This window comes from Neodiprion lecontei, chromosome 1 (genome assembly GCF_021901455.1).
Source record: "Neodiprion lecontei isolate iyNeoLeco1 chromosome 1, iyNeoLeco1.1, whole genome shotgun sequence".
NCBI lineage: Eukaryota > Metazoa > Arthropoda > Insecta > Hymenoptera > Diprionidae > Neodiprion > Neodiprion lecontei.
In genome coordinates, this window is record NC_060260.1 from 33,038,351 (window position 1) to 33,057,850 (window position 19,500).

Consider the following 19,500-nt stretch of genomic DNA (forward strand, 5'->3'; position numbering starts at 1 on the left):
CTTCTTGTTGAATGTTGAGGGAAAAAAATCTTCCAAGAAGTCGCATAAAGATCGAAAGTAAAGGCACGTGTACCATAGGAAAAATCTTAGGCAAACTCTGATTGGGATCATACTAAGTTAGGGTGAAACTTGAGGGCAAATTGATCTCCAGGGGTCAATGGGGCTTTCTGTAGGGTCAACCATCTTCGGTTTTGCGACAGGCACTTTTGATTGGATTTTGGTCGCTCTCTTTTGGGTAGATCCAAACTGAAGACAGTCCAACATCCAAAGTCAACCCCAGTCAGTTTTGTAGCCGATTGAAGGTATCTCGGCCCTCAAAATGCCAATCTACCCAACATTTCGGCGGTGCGATCAAGGTGAAAGTCAATCTGTAGGCTTACCTTTCGAACCTGCACGTATCAGAATGAAATGGAAAAAAGGACTAGATTTTGGATCTGTGAACCAGTTTTGTGGAACTTGACGAAGTCTATATGGCTGCTTATTCCGTATGGGTCAACACCATCTCCTTTTGGAATCGATCGCTTCTATTCCTCTTCTGTCGCTGCGTCGTCATGCGTATCAAAGCATTCGTACATTTATCATTGGGGCTTGTGCTCAGCGGTCAGGAATCGTAAACAGGATACAACTCAGGTAACAAAAGATTTCCTGCCCGCTGAGTGACAACTGAAAAGCTGGTTGCCACCCCCAAGTTACTCTGCTTTCCCTTGTCACACGCTTTTACAGTTTTATCATCCGCTCATCCCGAATCCCACCGACCATTCAACTCCACTCATAATCATCTATGATAGACACGTTTCTATCCGCCTGCCCTAGCAGCTATTGGATATGACATGATATTCAAGCCTCAGCAATGGTTTTGGTCTCCTCCGTTACACTGATTGAAAGGACTCTCTACACGCGGCTCGTAGAGCAAGACCATCTTCGGTACTAATTACGTAAGAAAATAGTGATTGCATATTCCGCGCAACACTAACAAGGAATTTATCCCAGGTCGATCTCTCTGATTTGATTTATTTTGTAATATGTTATAGTAGACTAAAAACTAAGCAACACGTTTTTTTTTTTTTTCGTGCCATTAAACACTTTAAGGGGGTGAAACCACCCTCCAAAGTAAAGCATTTCAAGAGGCGATTTGGCAGTTTCACCCACAAGATCATAATATTTTTAAACCAATCCAACCGGATAAGTTTTCTCATAACGAGAAATAAAAAATGTAATTTCCTCAATTAAGAAAAAAGAAACTGCCAAATCACCCCTTGACATGCTTTACTTTGGAGGGTGGTTTCTCCCCCTTAAAGTGTTTAATGGCAGATAAAAAAAAAAGTACGTGTCGCTTAGTTCTTAGTCTACTAGAACATATTACAAAAGTTTAGAACCGACGAACGATAAGGTGCGTCAAGAATTCATCGACCAAAGTCACATTTACCGAACACTGTGTAATCCACGACTCTCTTGGCATCGTTTAAGATTCGCCAAGCCCGTAGCCCTGCTACCTATAACCAGTCAACAACCATTGAGACCAAATATTCCCACTTGGTTTCAGGTACCTTCTGTGCTGCTGCGTTTCAGCGGAGCGTGGTTCGTCCGTCAGCAGTTCCCGGCGTCGCGGTCAGAGTATGTCCAACCCGCGATGTCCAGGAAGCACAAGTTCGAGACGCGGACAGCAAAGCACCGTTCAATTACCAACTTGGGCAGTACCAACAGCTACAACAAGAATCGGACCGCGCGCCAGAGCTCATAATAACGAACAAGAGACGATAGTAACGACGTGCAACAACGGTCTGGAGCACCGGATTTAAGGTGAATTCTCACTGTGCGTGAATGGCGTAGAGAGTCCTGCAGTGAAACGGTCACGTGATCCTTTAATTCATGTCCCTTCAGGCCGTTAAGTTCGGCCGGTAGAGAACCTCACGTTATCTTCCTAACAGTCGTTCTGGGACTGGTTGTAGATGCGGTGTATGTTCCGTTTTGCATAAAACTGGCGAAACTTTTCACCTCATGATGCTGCAAGGTACCGAGCTCGCGTTTCGTTTATTGATGACGAGCTCGCACAGTTCCCTCGGAATTTAATGGTACTGCCTTCGCACTTGGCGTTCCGGCAAATATCAAATGCATCCCTGATACCTCTACCCACGTTTCGGTGCACCGGTGTTCGGATGGAACACCGTTTAAAAGCAAAGCTGCGGAAACAACTCCTCGCGCGTTTTAGTCAAAAAACGTAAATTATAGGCATACTGCGGCAAAGCACCTCGTATCCCCATTGAATATTTCATTGCTATGTTACAAAACGAGAATATCGAGATTCTGAAGGCCAAGAAGTCACTGGATGGGTGACCAAATCAATTTGGCCGAATTTTGACTGCAGTTTCATTGTTTTATACTTTTTTTTATGATTTCCAACACCCTCAATGTGTCTCGTGTCCGAGCGTTTATCAAATTCCTGACTTTCCACACTCTCCAAACGTTTAAAACACTCTGACATATATACATATAATCCAACCAAAAATGCATGCTCTCACAGTAAGTACAGATCATTGTTATTCGTCGGTGTCAAACTCGAAATTTGATGTTAACAGTGTACGTACAGTGTAACAAATCCGTCTGGTAGATGTCAAGCTCCCATATATATGTCTTTAAGATACAGTGACTCTGTTTTGAATTATTAGAGCATAAACTTGGTAACTGGGCAAAATAGGTAGTAACTTATCTCATATTAAGTTTCTTAAGAAAACAGTCTCACTGTCCTAATCACATGAATAGTCAGTTATCAAAGCTTCGTCACTTCAAACTGAAAACACTGTTACTAGCATTGAACTATGACAATTTTTAAGTGTCATTAATTACAACGTAAATATCGTGCGACGTAATATTACAATTTACAGTCAATCTTATCAAAATACTGAAAGTAACCGACTTTAAAAATAATACTTTCCCTTTATGACAAAGTCTCATTAGCTTTGAACAGTGTAACCTTAATCCCCGGTAGCAAACTATCCCTGGCATGTTATTCGTGTGCATAGTGGTTAGCCAACAGTCCAGACGGAGAGTGAGAAGGGAGCAAGGGCACTTCCAGAGAGACATTACTCGTTTCATTGACGGTAAAATGCTTTATTGGTCAAAGCAGCCACACGTGTGACCACGTTGCTTGGCCAAGAGTCACCGGACACAGTGTAACTCTAGTTGTTCGTCCGCGATTTGAACCCCATTGTCCCGTTCGCAGGTACGAATATGTTGAAGTCATGTTCAAAGGGGGAAACAAAGCGCCCGATCCATATTTTCGACGAGAGGAGAAACTGTTTCAAACCTTAACCGAGTGTAAAATCTGACTCATAAATCAGAGTGTATTTCAGTTGGGCGAGATTCGATTAAACAGAACCTCAGTAAACAGTACAAGCTCCATAAAAGCTTGTTGGCACGGGAGCTGCCCGACAAGAGAACACCCAAAGAGAAACTTGGATTTATTTTCTTCAATAGAACAGGGTTTGCAAATTAGAGAGTTCCCACATCCTTTATTAGAAGCCACATGAATTTATATTAGGTACACTCTGGTTCTCCGTCTCGGACACTCGTTCGGAGCAACGTGACCGATTAATTGTAACTTATCCCAGGTTCGTCGAAAGCCACGCGTTAGGTTACACGACTTGTTATCGACCCGGGGACATTATTTGTGATCGGAAACTTGAAGAAAACTCGTGTAACTTTACCAAGGTATGGGCCCCGGGGAATCGAGGCTTTCTATTTTCACCTCAGGTCCGCGGAAATCCTCAAGGATCAGTGTAATTGACATAAAAAGACGTATACCAAGACGTTTTGAGAGAGGATCAGACGTCAAAGTTTTACTCTCGCGTTTCGTTATTTACATGTTTTTGGATCGCGGGTGAAAACCTGAATGTATAGCCTTTGAGATTTTCAGCTCACTAGAAGCGAAAACTTGACAAAAACAAGAGCAAAATCGTAGAAAATGTGCCGATTCAAGGGCATTCACAATTGCTTTACCGTAATGAAACTAATTGAATATCTTGAAAGAGATTGAGCTCGAGATGGAGAACCGAATTAATCGGTAACAAATCAATGTGAGTACAATTATTTAGCAACTGATGTTCAATTTGTTTCTAATTGCGACTTAGACAATTCCAACCAAAGATAACTCAAAATGTAAGAGGCAAAACAATGTCTTCGAATGATCGAAGTGACTTGCGCATCCGAGGATGCCTGGAACAAGTTTTGATCGAATTACCGTATTAGGTGTACTTTGTATGAATATTATAAGACGTAAGGATGTATTGATATTCATTGTATTCCACTGGAGAATTCCAGAGTTTGTTACCCACATGAATTGTATGTTCTGTCATTAGGCTTAAGAGTCCTCATGTGCTTTTCTGGAAGATACATCCATCAAAAATAAATGTTATTTCGCAATCCACACGTACAATTTACTGCGTGGTTAATATCCCCGTTGATATAATAATGATTTTGGATTAGTATACCTTGCCACCAGGAAAACTTTGTTTAAATAAATATACAAATCACGACAGAGAACTATCAGTTCATCTCTCGTCACACACGACGAGCGTTTCCCGTCAAACTGTCACAATTATTTTCAGCTTCATAATTATTCATCCAAACCGCTTACACCGCTAAACCTGCTTGTTCTCCTGACTCTGACATTGTTCAGTGACTAAATTAAATACGCTTGAACGTTAGCGGAAAAGCTCATGAATATTGGCGGTCAATCACACCGCAAATTTTAGCCCCCGGTCTTGTTAAGAGCTCGCGTACACTTCGCGTCACCTTGTCGTTACCCCTGGTTCACTTCACCGTTATCCATTTTGTGCCTGAAATTTCATCTCCTGTTGATTTTCACTACGTTGTTATCGATAGTCTACCGAAGAGTTTCTGTGTCGACTTAAAGCTCAAATTGAAAGCGTACGAAGTCTAGATGTTTCAGTTATTGAGTCTTGGTGATCGGTCAATAATGTAAACGTATTTTTAGTTAACGTTTCGACCCGGATATGGGCCCTCCTCAGAACGATTTATTTATTTCACTGTCAAGATCAACAAAAATCAAGCCTATCTTTTTTCAATTAATCAAAATGTACTCATTAACCAATAATATATAATAGCCCTAAGAGTTTTACATCTACAATATTTAATGTCTGATTGTACTTCTATTATAAAAAAATTTTTGTTGTTCTTGACAGTTAAATAAATAAATCGTTCTGAGGAGGGCCCATATCCGGGTCGAAACGTTAACTAAAAATACGTTTACATTATTGACCGATCACCAAGATTCAATAACAGATTATATACGAGGTCGAGAATTCCTACTCATCAGTCTAGATGTTTCAGTCTCAAGCCGTGACAGAAGTGCAGATTTCTCTAATATAGGTGTATTCTTTTCAGCTAGAATGATTATTGTTTGGTTGGAATGAAATAAAGGACTTTTTATGAACCAAGGGTCGCTGCGTATCATGTGTTTTAAATTTTTTGCGCTGAAATGAAAGCAACATTTAGTTCAACACGAAACCGGAAGTAGTCTGATATGAAATAAGTACCGCCGTTATAACTTTACTCCGCAGTTTCAACCGTCTGGCCAGCGTATTAGTAACGCGGCATTTTATTAAAGCACACTCTGTTAACTGCTCCCTAGGAATGCATATTTCGTACGTTGATATCGTAGACCTGCTTCATTTCCATTTTCGTCCTTGCGGTACAGCGAAGGTCCTGCACGTTTCCACCCACAGACTTTACGACGCAACGAACAACAAACTTTTCCACAAATCGTTCAAGCATCGAGATTTCGCTGATTTCACGAAATATACGAACTTTAAACCTAAAATCCACGCTCACAGCCTACGCCTGTAACGTGATCACAATTATACGCGGCTATGTTCATACTACTGCCAAATGTTAGTCGCTTTTTTTTTTTACCGAAACGGCAAGTCTCAACGTCGCGTCAGAAATAATGAATCTATTTTCACCGATGATTTTGATAACCTGATATGAGATTACTGGGGGGATATTTTTTTTTTTTTCGTCGAAATGAAGATTCATCCGCGTCATTTTTAATATTCATACATCAACTGCGCTCGAGGTAATATTTTACGTTTTCACATCAGCGAGAGGAGCGACAAAATTCGCATGCGGAGCATTGCTCACCCGGCTGGACTTGCGGTTTTATGTACGTGACAGAATGACGGATTCTACAGAAAATTTAAGGCGACACGGGAAAGTAGAAGATGCCGCGTCCCAAGCTGATGAAAGTGAGTCCTTCGCGTACCCGCGCTAAGTAATTCCATCAAATATCTTAGTGGCAGTGGTCGCTCGGGTTCAAGTGTTCAGGGGGCGAAAAAAGTTTTCAAATAAAACCCTATTCTGTATAAATGTATGTACGGGCCTCGGGGACCGAGAAGTTTTTATTCGACCCGAAAAAAAAGATCGTATTTCGCGGTTTTGTTTCACACGGTCACTCGTCAATTACCATCGACGGTATGCGGTGGTCCGAATAGCTTACGTGTCGGTGACCAAACGTCGATGTGATTTCGACAATTTTTTGATTTTCCAACGTCTCATCGTGGCTAAGTCTCACGATCAATTGGCTGATTCGATAATCCGTCGATCGAATAACCAGCGTTGTCAAACTCATTTAGGTATACAGCAAGCTTTTCCCTCGGCAATTGTTCCAAGTTACAGCTAATTGTCATTTCATTCCTAGAAGTTCCAAAATACGGTGACGAGATATCGAAGAGAACAGTGGACAAACCTGATTACCGAAAGTCCGGAGGTGACGGACATCCACGGTTCAATTTGTCTAACGGTGTGATTTCCTCTCTCTGCACAGTAGACAAGATGAGGATAGATCAACTTGTCTGTGAACTCGATAAGTGGGTAACGGGTTATCTGAAATTTTCACAACGTTTCGTACGATTCATTGGTATTGGATGAATTGAATGTAAAAACTTGAGCGAAATCTATAGGTACGTCAACTTCGTACAATGATATTAGTTAAACTTTTTACGACTTTCAATACCACAGATGCGTGGAATTGAGGAAAGAGACAGAGCGACAAATTGCTGCAAGTAAATGCGAAAACGAGTCGATGCGGAAGGAGTTTGAATTGTGCGAACGTCGACACGGGGATGAAAAAAGCAATCTGAAATTAAGAGTTGGTTTAGAATGAATATGGCGGTAATAACACTGCTCTCTAATTTCCCCTTCGCAGAATTATAACGTTCCTCCTCTTCCCATTAACCCGCAGCTTTTGACGGAAAACGGGGAGCTCAACAAATTAGTAACAAACACCTCACGCTCTCTGGATACTTTAGCAGATCAAATATCAGCCTGGGAACGTGAAACTGCGTTGATTACAGGCACCCTAAATGAGCTTTTGAATGAGAAAAGCCAGATGGAAAAAGAAGCAAGCAAAATGGCAATGAGAGCTTCGCTTTTGGCAGCCGAAGAATCGAGGATCATGGACACGATTAAAATGAACGAGCTCCAGACGAGAATAATGAAGATAAAATCGAGTATGGCGTTGCTCGTTGACAGAGGATGTCAAACTCGGGGAGCTGGAGTACTTTCGTAAATCATGCACGCGGAGGCTTGTTAGTTAAAGTCATTTGAGTGAGCTTTCCTTATTCCTAAGTGAAAGCTAATGGTGCGAGTTATATGATTATTATACCCTTACCGTTTTCACAGAGTGAGGAAATGCTCGCAAGCGATCGTGACTGGGAACTCCGTCGAGCAAAATCAAGACACTCGGTTTCCTTTTCCAATTCCTCTGCACTCGTACTTACATTCCGACATCCAACTCGCAGTGAATTTAGGAGGAAAGACCTAATCCGTCAACGTTACGCATAAATTTGCCGACCTGCGCAGCTTTAGAAACGGTAGACATAAGTCACGTTCCCGTAACAAAAACTCCTAAATAAAATTAACAACTAATACTTTCGCCTATAGATATTATTTATTATATGTACGTAACCCTGATGACAGGGAAATTGGTTCAACTTCGTTCTGAGCTACTCGCTCCTCATGAATAACAAACTTTTGAAACGGCACTTGATCCGCCACCCAGTCATCCCGATTTACACAACGGCACATCGCAGCTGCAGTGGCGTAACTAAAATGTTGATAACCTGGGGCTAGAATGTCATTCGAGGGCACGCCCGGAGCTTTTATAACCATAGATCTCATGTTTTTCTTCCGCGGTGATAAAAAATCTTTTCCCATCTCCGCGTGCATTTTTCGGTGAAAGAGCTCTGGCAATAACCCGAAGATGTTAACACATATATAAATTGGATTGTAAGCCCGTCTTCTTTGCGGAAATCAGCGGCACGTTGGGTGAAGTAAAATGAAGGGGGTGAAAAGTAATCATATCGTGAATGGATCCAGGATGCCATTTTTTGCCGCATGAACAGAATCGAGGGGAAGGAAAAAGAACGAGTGTCGAACCTTTCAGAAATTTCCATTTTACAGGATTATTCATTCGTCACATATTACTCACTTATTTTTTTTTTTTTTTTTCACTCTCTTGTGCTATTTTTCATCAAAAAAAATACCCCGCGTAACATCTGCGCAGAGATGTTCGTTCCTCGGGATAAAGATGTTAATTTTCGGAAGTGTAAGGTGCAGAATCGACTTGTTCAAATCAGGCCCTCTTGCAACTCCGCGATTCGCGTCGCCCAAGACTCGTTACGGGCGATTGTCAGAAGCACAAGCACCGCACATTAGCATATTCAAACCGCAGCACGTATCTAAATTCCGGCACGACGTTGTATACATACCTAGATCGGATATTAGAAAGATTCACACGGATCGCCGCGATAACCTTGGCTTACTTACGATCGGTTTTCCCGGCAGTCTTTTATTCCACGGTTCGTCTTCCTGGTCCTGAAATAGAACGGGAACTTTACGCGCGCATAATCGCCGTGTAGTTCGGTAAAACCGGAATATAAAATCCGCATTCCATTTATAGCTCAATTACGGGCGAGCACAGAATAATATGTACTCGGCTCCTATCGCTATGATTCATCGTACACTGTTTATTTAAACGAGATTCGTGTCACGCCAACCGGCAGTTTTCGGTCACACGGAGAGTGTAGATCGGTTGGTCAGGGTCGGTGTGATCCGCGTAATGCTCGCAAAGCTTTCGCGTGCAGCTAGGCATTATTTTCGCGGCACATGAAAGCTCGATTTTCGTAGGAAAACTCCTGGCTAGGAAACGCTCCTGATAATTCGTAACATATCATACGCAACTTTCGTCTTGCGCTCAGATCGCACCTTGTTAAGCACTCGAGAGGTTTACCTATAGAGTAGAAAATAATTTATTCGCATTTCGACGAGTGGAATTTAGACGGTTTTCTAATTGATTACGAGCAGATGCACAGGACTGGAGACTTTCTCGTGAATCATGATTATTATGCAAGTTCTGCAATTAGGTTTAATACTTCGTATAATTCAAAGTGAACCAAAGCGGCATCGGTTATATAATATAATATTTTACCGTAATGGGTATGTGAGAAATACCTCGCCATAATACGATTACCGACTAATAACCCGACGAAAATTCGTTTCACCATCGAAGGATATAACTTAAAAAGAAAACGTTTCTATTTTTTGCTGTATAAACTTTGAAATAAAACGGTAAATCGTTGATACTCTGATTTACGAAAGTTACGGATGTACATAAAAATTCCAAATGTGAATCTACACTGAGAGAAATTTTTAGTTCCGGTTATCGCTCAGTCGTTAACTATTTTCATTTTTTACCACAATCCAAAAATATAGTTCTAGATACAAAATGAACATTAGTTTTCTAGCTATTACCAGAACGTCTAGTATCAGTTACTATTCTTTCTCGTTATGAGCACTGTTACTATATTTTCTTGCAACTGTTGCGAAAATTCAATGCTTGTGCAACGATAAATTGACGCTAAAGCCTCGTTTAACTAAAAAAGTAGAGTAAACCTCACAAACCGATTTTACGTTGCAATTACCAAAAAGGCATCGACAATAGCGCAAAATGGTTACGTGTACCTCGTTTTCCGTAATTCCGAAAATATTCAAACAGTTTTTTCAACGATGCCTGTTTTACTCAATTTTTCTAGTTACCATAACAAATGAAATTTTTCTCAGTGTATAGTTCAACAGTTTTATTATGAATCTGTAGAAAGTTAGAGAAGAATTTCATGTTTAACAACAAAACGCCAATGATCCTGAACTATCGCTTCAGTTTAATCGATGGTTTAATACCACCAACGCACTGCTTTAGAGAAAAAACAACGTAAAAGTATATATGAAAATTACTCAACATGCAAATTGCACAATTACTTAATAGTGCACTGTTAATTCCATGCACGTACGCGATTCACAGGAGGTATGCTAATATTTTAGCAAACAAATATCGGAGCCATCTATAGTCGAGGTCGAAGCTTAAGGTACGTATTTTTTTTCACCTTACCGACCGTCAGAACATTCTTACAAACTGAGAACTGATCCCTGACCGACGCGAGATCGAACCCAATGCTGCTGCTCTCTGTGATTTTCAACCGGTAAAACAGATTCTCCGGAAACTTGCTTCGTCGATAAGGAAGGACGAAGCACGTGGACTTAACAAATATAGTTACTTATGACAAGTTTCAATAAAAATGACGAAAACAAAATGGAAAGAATTTCAGGTATAACGGAAGTGTCATTTAGTGAGTAACTATTCTACGAATACATAAGCAGAAGTAGGATAATTTAGAAAAACTTGATTTGAACAAAACGATAGCGGTGACCGTGAAAAAGGGGAAATCCAGTCGTTCTGATTTCCTCTCGTTTTTGGTATCACGAATGAACGAGGTTCCGCGATCCCGAGAATATAGCATTAAATTTGCGGTCCAGCACAGCAGATCCTTCAGACAGGTTGGCGGATAGGCGATCAACAAAGATTTAGCATAATCCACGAGTTACGTCGCGATTTTAGCATGCCGACTGCAGGACCACGACGATCTCCTCATCCGGGCTTTGAAATTCTCGAAATTATTTTAAGAGTGAGGTATTTCTAGAGTTTCGCTGCTGCAGGAGAAGAGACGGCGAGACTAGCGGGATGCCTGGACTCTGGAGTCACGTCCTCACATATGAGGTATACGCATAAAACACGGCGCTTCAAGACGCGGCTGGAATAATGGAGCCAGGGCTAATGTGGGAGCTGTTGACCACCGGAGTGCATTTTTTATGCCCCTCGCCTCTCGGGCCCAGACTACGGGGCCCAAAACTCGGAGAACGATCGGGCCGCGTGCGTTAATATCCTCGCCTCTCTTTAGCCGCATGCAAATATCTCGATACTGAGAAGCGATCGGACGTAGAGAACGAATAAGGATAAGGACGGGGAACCGCAGGCGCCACCGACGCAACGATCGATGCATGACGGTACATCTATATCTGTACATATGCATCCGGTACCTACATTCAATTCTGCGCATTAAACGGTTGCTCGCTTCCTTCCGCCGATCGACAATTCATTCTCCCGTAGAGGAATAGAGAGCGATTTGATTAACCGAGGAGGGTTCGAATCCTCCGCAATTTGTGTCAAATTCGCGCCTCGGACTCTGAGTCTCTTTTTGATGCATCCGTTGCTACGTGTGAACTCGTCATTGCATATTCGTGGAGTGAAAAACGACGAGAACGCATTCTCGTCTATTACATGGTCAGGTTGAAGACAGGCTCGCGATCTTGCGAGATTATAGCGGGACGATAACAAGACGGAATTTGCATTTCACAGAATACCCGTGTCAACGTAAATACGTATGTCCTCGGTGTCTCCTTCCAACGAATCCTTCGCCCTCATCTTTCTACTGCGTGCAAAGTTCTTGCAGCTTTCAGCTCGACTGTTTCAACTGAAATTGACGTCAATTGCGGCGCCGATCTGACGTATCGATTATCCATAGTCTAGAGCCGGCGATACGATCGGCCCAAGAGACGCAGGTACGTGTTTTATACACACGTGCTTTCGATCCGCAGCTCCTGCACTCGATGAGCAGCTTGCTACGGAGCAGATGTTCGATCATCTGCCTGCACGCACCGCGGCTCGCCATTCGGCCTGAAAGACAGTCGTCAGTCACACCGATCCGGGTATATCTTCACGCCCGAATTCACAGGACTATCCTAACAATGACCATGCAGGCTGCCAGAAAGCTCCCTTGTACAGCATATGTATAATGTACGTACATTAGGGTGTCTCGGAAAAACACAATTTGCGATTTTACACCGTGGCACCCCCCCGAGAAGTTTGCTTATGTTGAAAGAAAGGTTGTGTCGAAGGATGAGCGTTCTACGTTGTGTGGAAGATCGCGCTCAATTGATTTTTAACTTTTATGCATTTTTTTAAATTTGTGAATTATCGTGAATAAAATTGTTTTTCTATCGCTTACATCAATCGTAATATCAATTTACGTGACAAATAAGACCCGCGATTGTAATATCAAGTCTCCAGTTGATGTTTGAGAAGTGTATCTGAAGACTTTTTTTATTATCAATTCGATCTCATAAAATGGTTGCAATTTAATATGAACTTGTAATTTAGGAGAATAAGATTCCCGGTTGATGTATCGTTGTGTTGTGGATCGTGATCTTTAGGTTAAATATAAATGTCAGGAAGGAAATAATAATTGAAGTGCTGCAACGTGTTTCTTCGCAAATTCGAAAAAAATGTGAAAAAAAGTGAAAAATCAAACGAGCTCAAGCTTCCACGTAACGTAGAACGCTCATCTTTTCACAAAATCTTTCTTACGACCTAAAAAAATTTTTCAGGGGAATATCACGTGGAAAATCGTAAATTATTTCTTCCTCAAACACACTAATGCACGTGTAATTGCCCTACACTTTCCCTTCATTCGCCAACACTGATTCTTTTATCAATCCAGCGGTTTCTTACCGTGCACCGAGAAGCTTTCGAAAATCGAGTCTCGTTAGGTGCTATCGTTTCCTTTCGGTTCACTCCGAGTATACGTATACGGTTTCGCGTTAACGAGTAAGCCGTCATCCAATACAGAACCTGGCTGGCGTTACACGCACGTGTGTATTACCTTGGTGGCTGGTTTCTACTAGCTAAGCGGTAGTTCTCAACTAGGGGTTAAGAAGGCTAGGCGTTATATGACCAGAATTGGCAACTTGACCGCAACTAATTGTTCATCCTGTGCAGTCCGAAAGGACAAAGAAATAGGCCGAGCATCCGTAAACCTTGCGAATTTCCAGACTTTCGAGTAATCGCACGCAGCTGCCGAAGTCCGCCTGTGATTATACAGGAATATACGCAGTTCTTTGGACATGGGGTGAGATGGCTGAGCACCCCTAACCAAAGAAGGGACGCGTGCCACGAGCCAACATCTGCCGGCCGCCCCTCGAGCCGGTGGTACCGAATATTTCGAGAACGTACCATCGGCTCCGATTACAAAAAACGCTTCCGCAGGAAACGGCAGACCCCAGATCTTTCCGTGACATCCACCGAGCACGTATAAGCACCATGGGCTACGTAAAGCTAGAGTCTCTTCGGATCAAACGGTTCACGACGACGAACACCCGTAGTCTTGGAAATAACGCGAGTATTTTCAGAAAAGTGTATAGACGCCGATGCGGGATGAGAGTATGTCAGGTTTGGTTGCGATCCTTTGCAAAACGAATGATGAGAAACGACCGATTGACTAACATGTAGCGACGATACGCAGAGTTAGATGAAAAAAAAGAGAGAGAGAGAGACAGAGAAATTTATTGATCATAGATTAAGGACATTTCTGGGGTGGAGGTCCATGATAGTCCAAGCAGTTTACAGTAATCCAAATTACAGATTAGCCAAGATCGCAAGATGATGGACACAAAATAAAAAGTAAAAACATGTCAGTGATCGCAGAAGTAAATACAAAAATGCATGAAAAATAAATGAGAGAGAGAGAGAGAGAGAGAGAGAGAAAAACACGGAGATCGAATCTCTTCGTTGCAGGCGTCTCGGAGTGCGTTTGGAAAGTCTCGATTAACAAACAACGAAGTATATGATAAAAGAAGAAGATGAGAAAAGAGTGTATATATATATATGGAGAAAAAACAAAGGAGAGAAAGAGAAGAAAAAAATACGGTTATTCGGTAATTGTATTCGACGCAGGGCTTGGTTTCTAATTAATTTAATTGACCGTCGGAAACCAGTTTGAACGACCCGGTCTTCACTTATTTTCGGTGGTCGAGATGGAGGCCAGTTCGTTATACATACCGCGAGACAGTGCAGCGGCGAAGGCTTACACGTGTATCCGTTTATACGTGTTATATACACGAACGTGTTGCACGTAGGTGACGTTTCCATGGGATGCATTTTCCCATAATTGTACGATTTGTATGCGCGATGGAGTACCAAAGCTCTCACAATCAGATTGATTTGGGTATGCATACTAAGGAATTATTCCGGGGTTGAAGCCCCGCTATTAGTCAAGATCGGAAAACTATTAGCCGTGGATTTTTAAGTGAAGATTTGATTTAATGAGATTAATTCTTAAAACCGATGTAAAACGCATTCAATTCACTCGATTATTTATTACGTCGACGTACGTGATGCAATACACTCGTGCAACCGATCACCATAAATACACGTGTTTTCGGAGTTTGATCAGGCAACCTGCATATCTTTTCAACGAAAACGAGGGTAGGTATAATAAAGATTGAAAAATGTAATTTTAAAGGTGGAAAATCGGCTCGAGAGAAGCGTTTTCAATTAGTGGCGAGCCGTAAATAGACGCCTGAAATTGAATTTAAGGAAAAAGTTGTCCAAAGACGCGGCGAATGGAACTCGTGATAAATTACCTGGACCTATACTGACTTTTCGAAAATGATACACGAGCTTCGGGATTCGTTTCGTAAAAATTATCGCGCCTCGGTATCCTTGAGAACGATTCTTTCCGAGCTGTCGTAGAATTTCGTGTGATTACTCGGGCGGAGAAACTCGCCGGATGAAGAATTGCGCGTGAGGCCTGCGGGAATCAGCCGGGATATCGCTGGATGCAGACCGGGAGAATAGAGCCGGGATCGCATTGTGCGTGATCCGGGATGCTGAAAGGACGCAGGACCAAAGCCGACCGCCGGCTCCGACAACATCCTTCTCTTTGTCGGGGAATAAATTCCTGGAGCATTTTCCGCGTAAGGAATCGGTGACAAATTATGTGTCGGCATACGCGTACAGTGCTGCAGCTGGCCCTTGGTAAACCCATTGTCGCGAAACAGTTCCCATAGGTAAAACAAAACACGTGACAAAACGAAACCGGTTGCATCGCGGTACACCTCACACACATGTATATACGCAATTTCAGGATTTTCGATAGATGCGTAATTTGCGAAAAGTACAACACCGGTCAACGCGAATTTCGAGTCTCGGTTTCCAAATGTCAAATGTTTATTTCATAATATAACTGTTGACAGAAAAAATGATTTTATTCGATAAAGTTTGCTTTTTCTAGAAACCAGAACGATATCTCGGATCTTAAGAGAAATTACCTATTTCCTCGAGCATTTGTTGTAAATAACAATTAAAGACACTTCAGTTCAGCATTTAAATCACGTTTCTTCAAAAATTTAATTATGAAACTGAAGTTTGTTTAATTCTTATTTTCAATAAATGTTTAGAGAAAATAGGTTATTTTTCTTAAAATCCGAAATATCGTTCTGCTTTCTACAAAAGCAAACTTCATCTAATAAAAACATATTTTCTTTTATTAGTTACGTGGAGAAAGTCAAAATTTGACATCTAGAACCCAAACTCAAAATTCGTCCTGACCGGTGTTACTTATCAACGGAAAAAAACACAAAAGCAAACTTTACAAGATGCATAGAATCAATATTTATCGATGCAAACATATATTTTTGTTGACATGTGCTAATTACCGAAAGTCGCTGAAAGAAAAAAAATAATTGTATTCTGCAAGTTCCGAATAAAAGTGCAGGGCAAGTTCTGATTTCTGATTATAATCTGAAACGATGCACCGCGTCTTCTCCATTCGCTGCCGCAAAGATAGAGTGCGGTATAATGATCAGTTATGAATACGAAGGTATAAACATATTATTCTCGTACGGGAAATCGCAACAAGAATCGAATACCAATCCAACGAACAGATACAGCGAGTCGAGACAGAGCTCAAGACTTATACAGGCAATTGTAAAACGAATCACGAACTACGGTAGGTACGTAAGTATAAGTAAAACCTTGCGCAGCGTTCGTCCGTAAGTAGCAAGCTTCGGTCGTTCCGCAGTGAGGCGAATCGAATGACCGAACCATGGAAGAATGAAACCCTTCTGCGTCATACGGCGCGCTAATTTAACGATTAGCAAAGCGCGGATGAGGATCGGCTGTTAGGGCAGAAGGATAACCCTCGGCTAATGAGCCGCGTTCAGCGAGACACTGCCTTCCGCATAATCAATTATGCTGTTCCGATCGCCACATCTAACGACTGGACTTCCCACATTCGCGGTGACGTGGTCGAGACCGTTTGGAGCATCGAGAAACGGCCGGCAGCTTCGTCCCTGTAACGCCGGTGCTTGCGAAGCTGCATCCGGTGCTTTTGTTTTTGGTGTTTCACGCTGACGCTGCGGTTGAACGCACTCGATAATGCGTCTGTACCCTGAATGTCAAAGTGTCAAACAGGAGGATCAGATTCTCGGTACCGATCGGAGACTCGCGTCGAGCGCGGCCTGCGTGTGGCATTATGCGAGCGAGGTGGAGGAAGAGGAGGACCCGGGCTGCACGCACGTATATTGTGATCACCGAAAGATTTAGTACACCGCGCGAGCGACGATTTGTCGGGAACATCGACGGCATGAGAAACACCTCGCGGACTGCTTAACCCTGCGCCTATTTCACTCCTTGGTATTCATGGGGCGAGATTATTCATTGCGCGGGCTTTACCAGAAACGCCGTATCGTATCGTCGAGATCGTTTTGCTCCTATCGAAGGCACTCCTAAAAATCTCCGAAGTCTAACTCCAGCCTCGCCTTCGCGTTCAAGTTGAACCTGAAGTTTAAGTTTAAGTTTAAGTTTATGTTTATCGACAACAGACTTAGGATAGTTCCATGGCGGAGGTCCATGTTAATCCAGGCTGTTTACGATGATTACAAATTGCAGCCGAAACCAAGCGACAGCTTTCGCTCTTCCGTAGATCGTTTTCAAATTTTCTGAAGCCAAAGCGTAACGGACTAGTTGACAGCACCTGTCGCATTGCCTGCAACGAGAAGTCACCGATCCACCTGCCGGTTCTACATCTCACCTGCTTTTTTCCTCGGCATCTGCTTTTACCCTCGAGCAGCTCTTCCGCCACGTGCCGTCTCGTGGTATGATACGGTTCGCCGTTTAATTTCAGCCAAGGGAACAATTATTATTGTCGGGGAATGGAGAAGAAAAATCCACTGATCGTAACTCTGGCGCGTAGCCGACTCATCGTCGTCGCGGTTCTACGCTCCAGCTAACGAGGAGTGAGTCTGCAGTCTGTTATTTCCGCTCAATTTTGTGCCCTTTGTAGTTACAATTAAACCTCCGAAAAGCGTGTTTCCCCTATCGATGCGTGGTGCTCAACGTAGAGCGATAATTCATACGGCGCGGTTAGAGAATTTTGAAAAATGATCCGACGATTTGAGGATTTTCCTCACCGCATGCGAGCGTTAAATCTTTCCCAAAACTCATTTTCCCCTTGTGGTATAATAAACGTACAGCGCATAACCGAGCAGGTTGCAAAAATGGCGAAAGCCTCGCGATAACCCGCGCTGCGCAGTTTAGCTCGAAAGAAGATTATTATTTTCAAGGCGTATACTAATATTTTACTACACTAGGAAGGCGGTACAGGTAATAGCCCGAGTGGCCGATCGAATGAATGAGCGCACGAATCCATTGACTTGCTACACGCAAGGCCGCCTTTTTGTATCGACTCGCTGCAGTAAATAATTCAACCAACGAGCAATCTTGAACCCGCGGTGCACTTCTGCCGAGTTCTAACCTTCGCGGAAGGATAAATGTGTGCAGATTTGATCTGAATCTCTATCGACAACCTGCGCAGTTTACATTTTCCTCGTGTTTATTTATTCAAATCTATGTCTATCTGCATAAATATGCATCTCGCATTTGTAATTATACGGACAAAGGGTATCCCTGGTTAAGGTGGGCCATATACTCTGTTTCGACATTTTCAAACTATCCGCTCAGAAATATTTCCTAGATCAGAAAAACGCGTGCCCAACGGTTTATAACTCAATGACTCCCTCCGCCCTCTCTGGGGGTGAAAAAAATGACAATTTGTACACTCGATTTTTTATCCCAAGACTCGATTCACGGATCTATATGAAAAAAATTATGGGTTTAATTTATTGCCAAAATATCTCTTGTGTAAATTAATTTGGGCGCGAAGGGCCGAATCTAAGGTTTTGAAAAAGTCTTAAAAGTAAAAAATCATTATATTTCGAAAGCTAATCGATGTTGCAAAATTTTTTTTTTAATTTCATTGCTTTAGGTGTATATTACCCCCGCGAATCATTTCAGATTTTTGTGAGTGGCGGGCCACGTTGGAATTGACGATTATTACACTTTTTTGCCATTCTTACACTATTGTCTTTAGAAAAAGTTGTCTGAATAGCTATAGAATATCGAGATTTGCCTTTCAAGTATTACTTTGCTTAATACCCAGCCTCACCGCTCTCGTATACGAGAGCTTTGAGTTGATGAGATGTCTTATTTCAGAGCTAAAAATAATAAGTCGTAACAATTTGTCATTTTCAAAACAAAGCAAAAATTCAGTAAGAATTATTTTACACAGTCGTAATCATGGTCGTGCCTGCCATAAGAAAATTGGCGAACAGTAGAGCGGAAAGGTGGCTATTACAACCTAACAATAAGATTACGTTTTATTTTATTTTGAAAATTTCGAAACAGGAGCATTTGGCCCCTCTTAACTATGGATACCCTTTACGTGCGTGCCTGCTATCGCATGACGTCATAGACGCAGCTGTTCAACTTCAACGTCACAGTCGCCTTGAATAATATTCACGGGCATGAAAAATCGACCTCAGCTAAAATCGCATCCTGAATGGGGCGTATATGTATACAACGTTGAAGCAACACGTAATCGGACGTGGAAATCGAAGGTGAGAGTAATCGGTTGAAATGGGGTGGGCTGAACAATGTCTAGCCTAGAAACGAGGATATTATGCACGCGGACGACCCACCACGTCGACGCTAATACCTGCAAATGTTACCGCGTTGAAGTCGAAATTTCCCGCTTCGATACCGGACGAATTTTCGACGGTGTTTGAGAAGATTATCCTTGAATTCGACTAGAAATCTGCGAATTACTGAGTACAGAATGTATTCTATTTTACTGTCAATACGTCCTGATCTCTGCTGTGTAAAAAATATCAGACCATTATTTAATTCCGAATTGAATACCGACAAAAATTTACAACAAATCTAAACAATGGAAGTGAACTCGGAAAATCGATGAA

At 42.2% G+C, this 19,500-nt stretch overlaps 1 protein-coding gene across 4 annotated transcripts in view; it reads left to right on the plus strand.

Annotated features, from left to right (window-relative positions):
• LOC107226809 (neuropeptide CCHamide-1 receptor-like) overlaps positions 1-4,514 on the plus strand; it is a 68,973-nt gene extending 64,459 nt beyond the window's left edge. For all 4 annotated transcript variants that reach the window (XM_046746508.1, XM_015667732.2, XM_046746530.1 and 1 more), the window contains exon 8: positions 1,544-4,514. In XM_046746508.1, coding sequence (XP_046602464.1) covers positions 1,544-1,799 — 256 coding nt within the window. In that variant the 3' untranslated portion in view covers positions 1,800-4,514. The remainder of the gene's footprint in view (positions 1-1,543) is intronic.
• Positions 4,515-19,500: the final 14,986 nt, after the last annotated feature.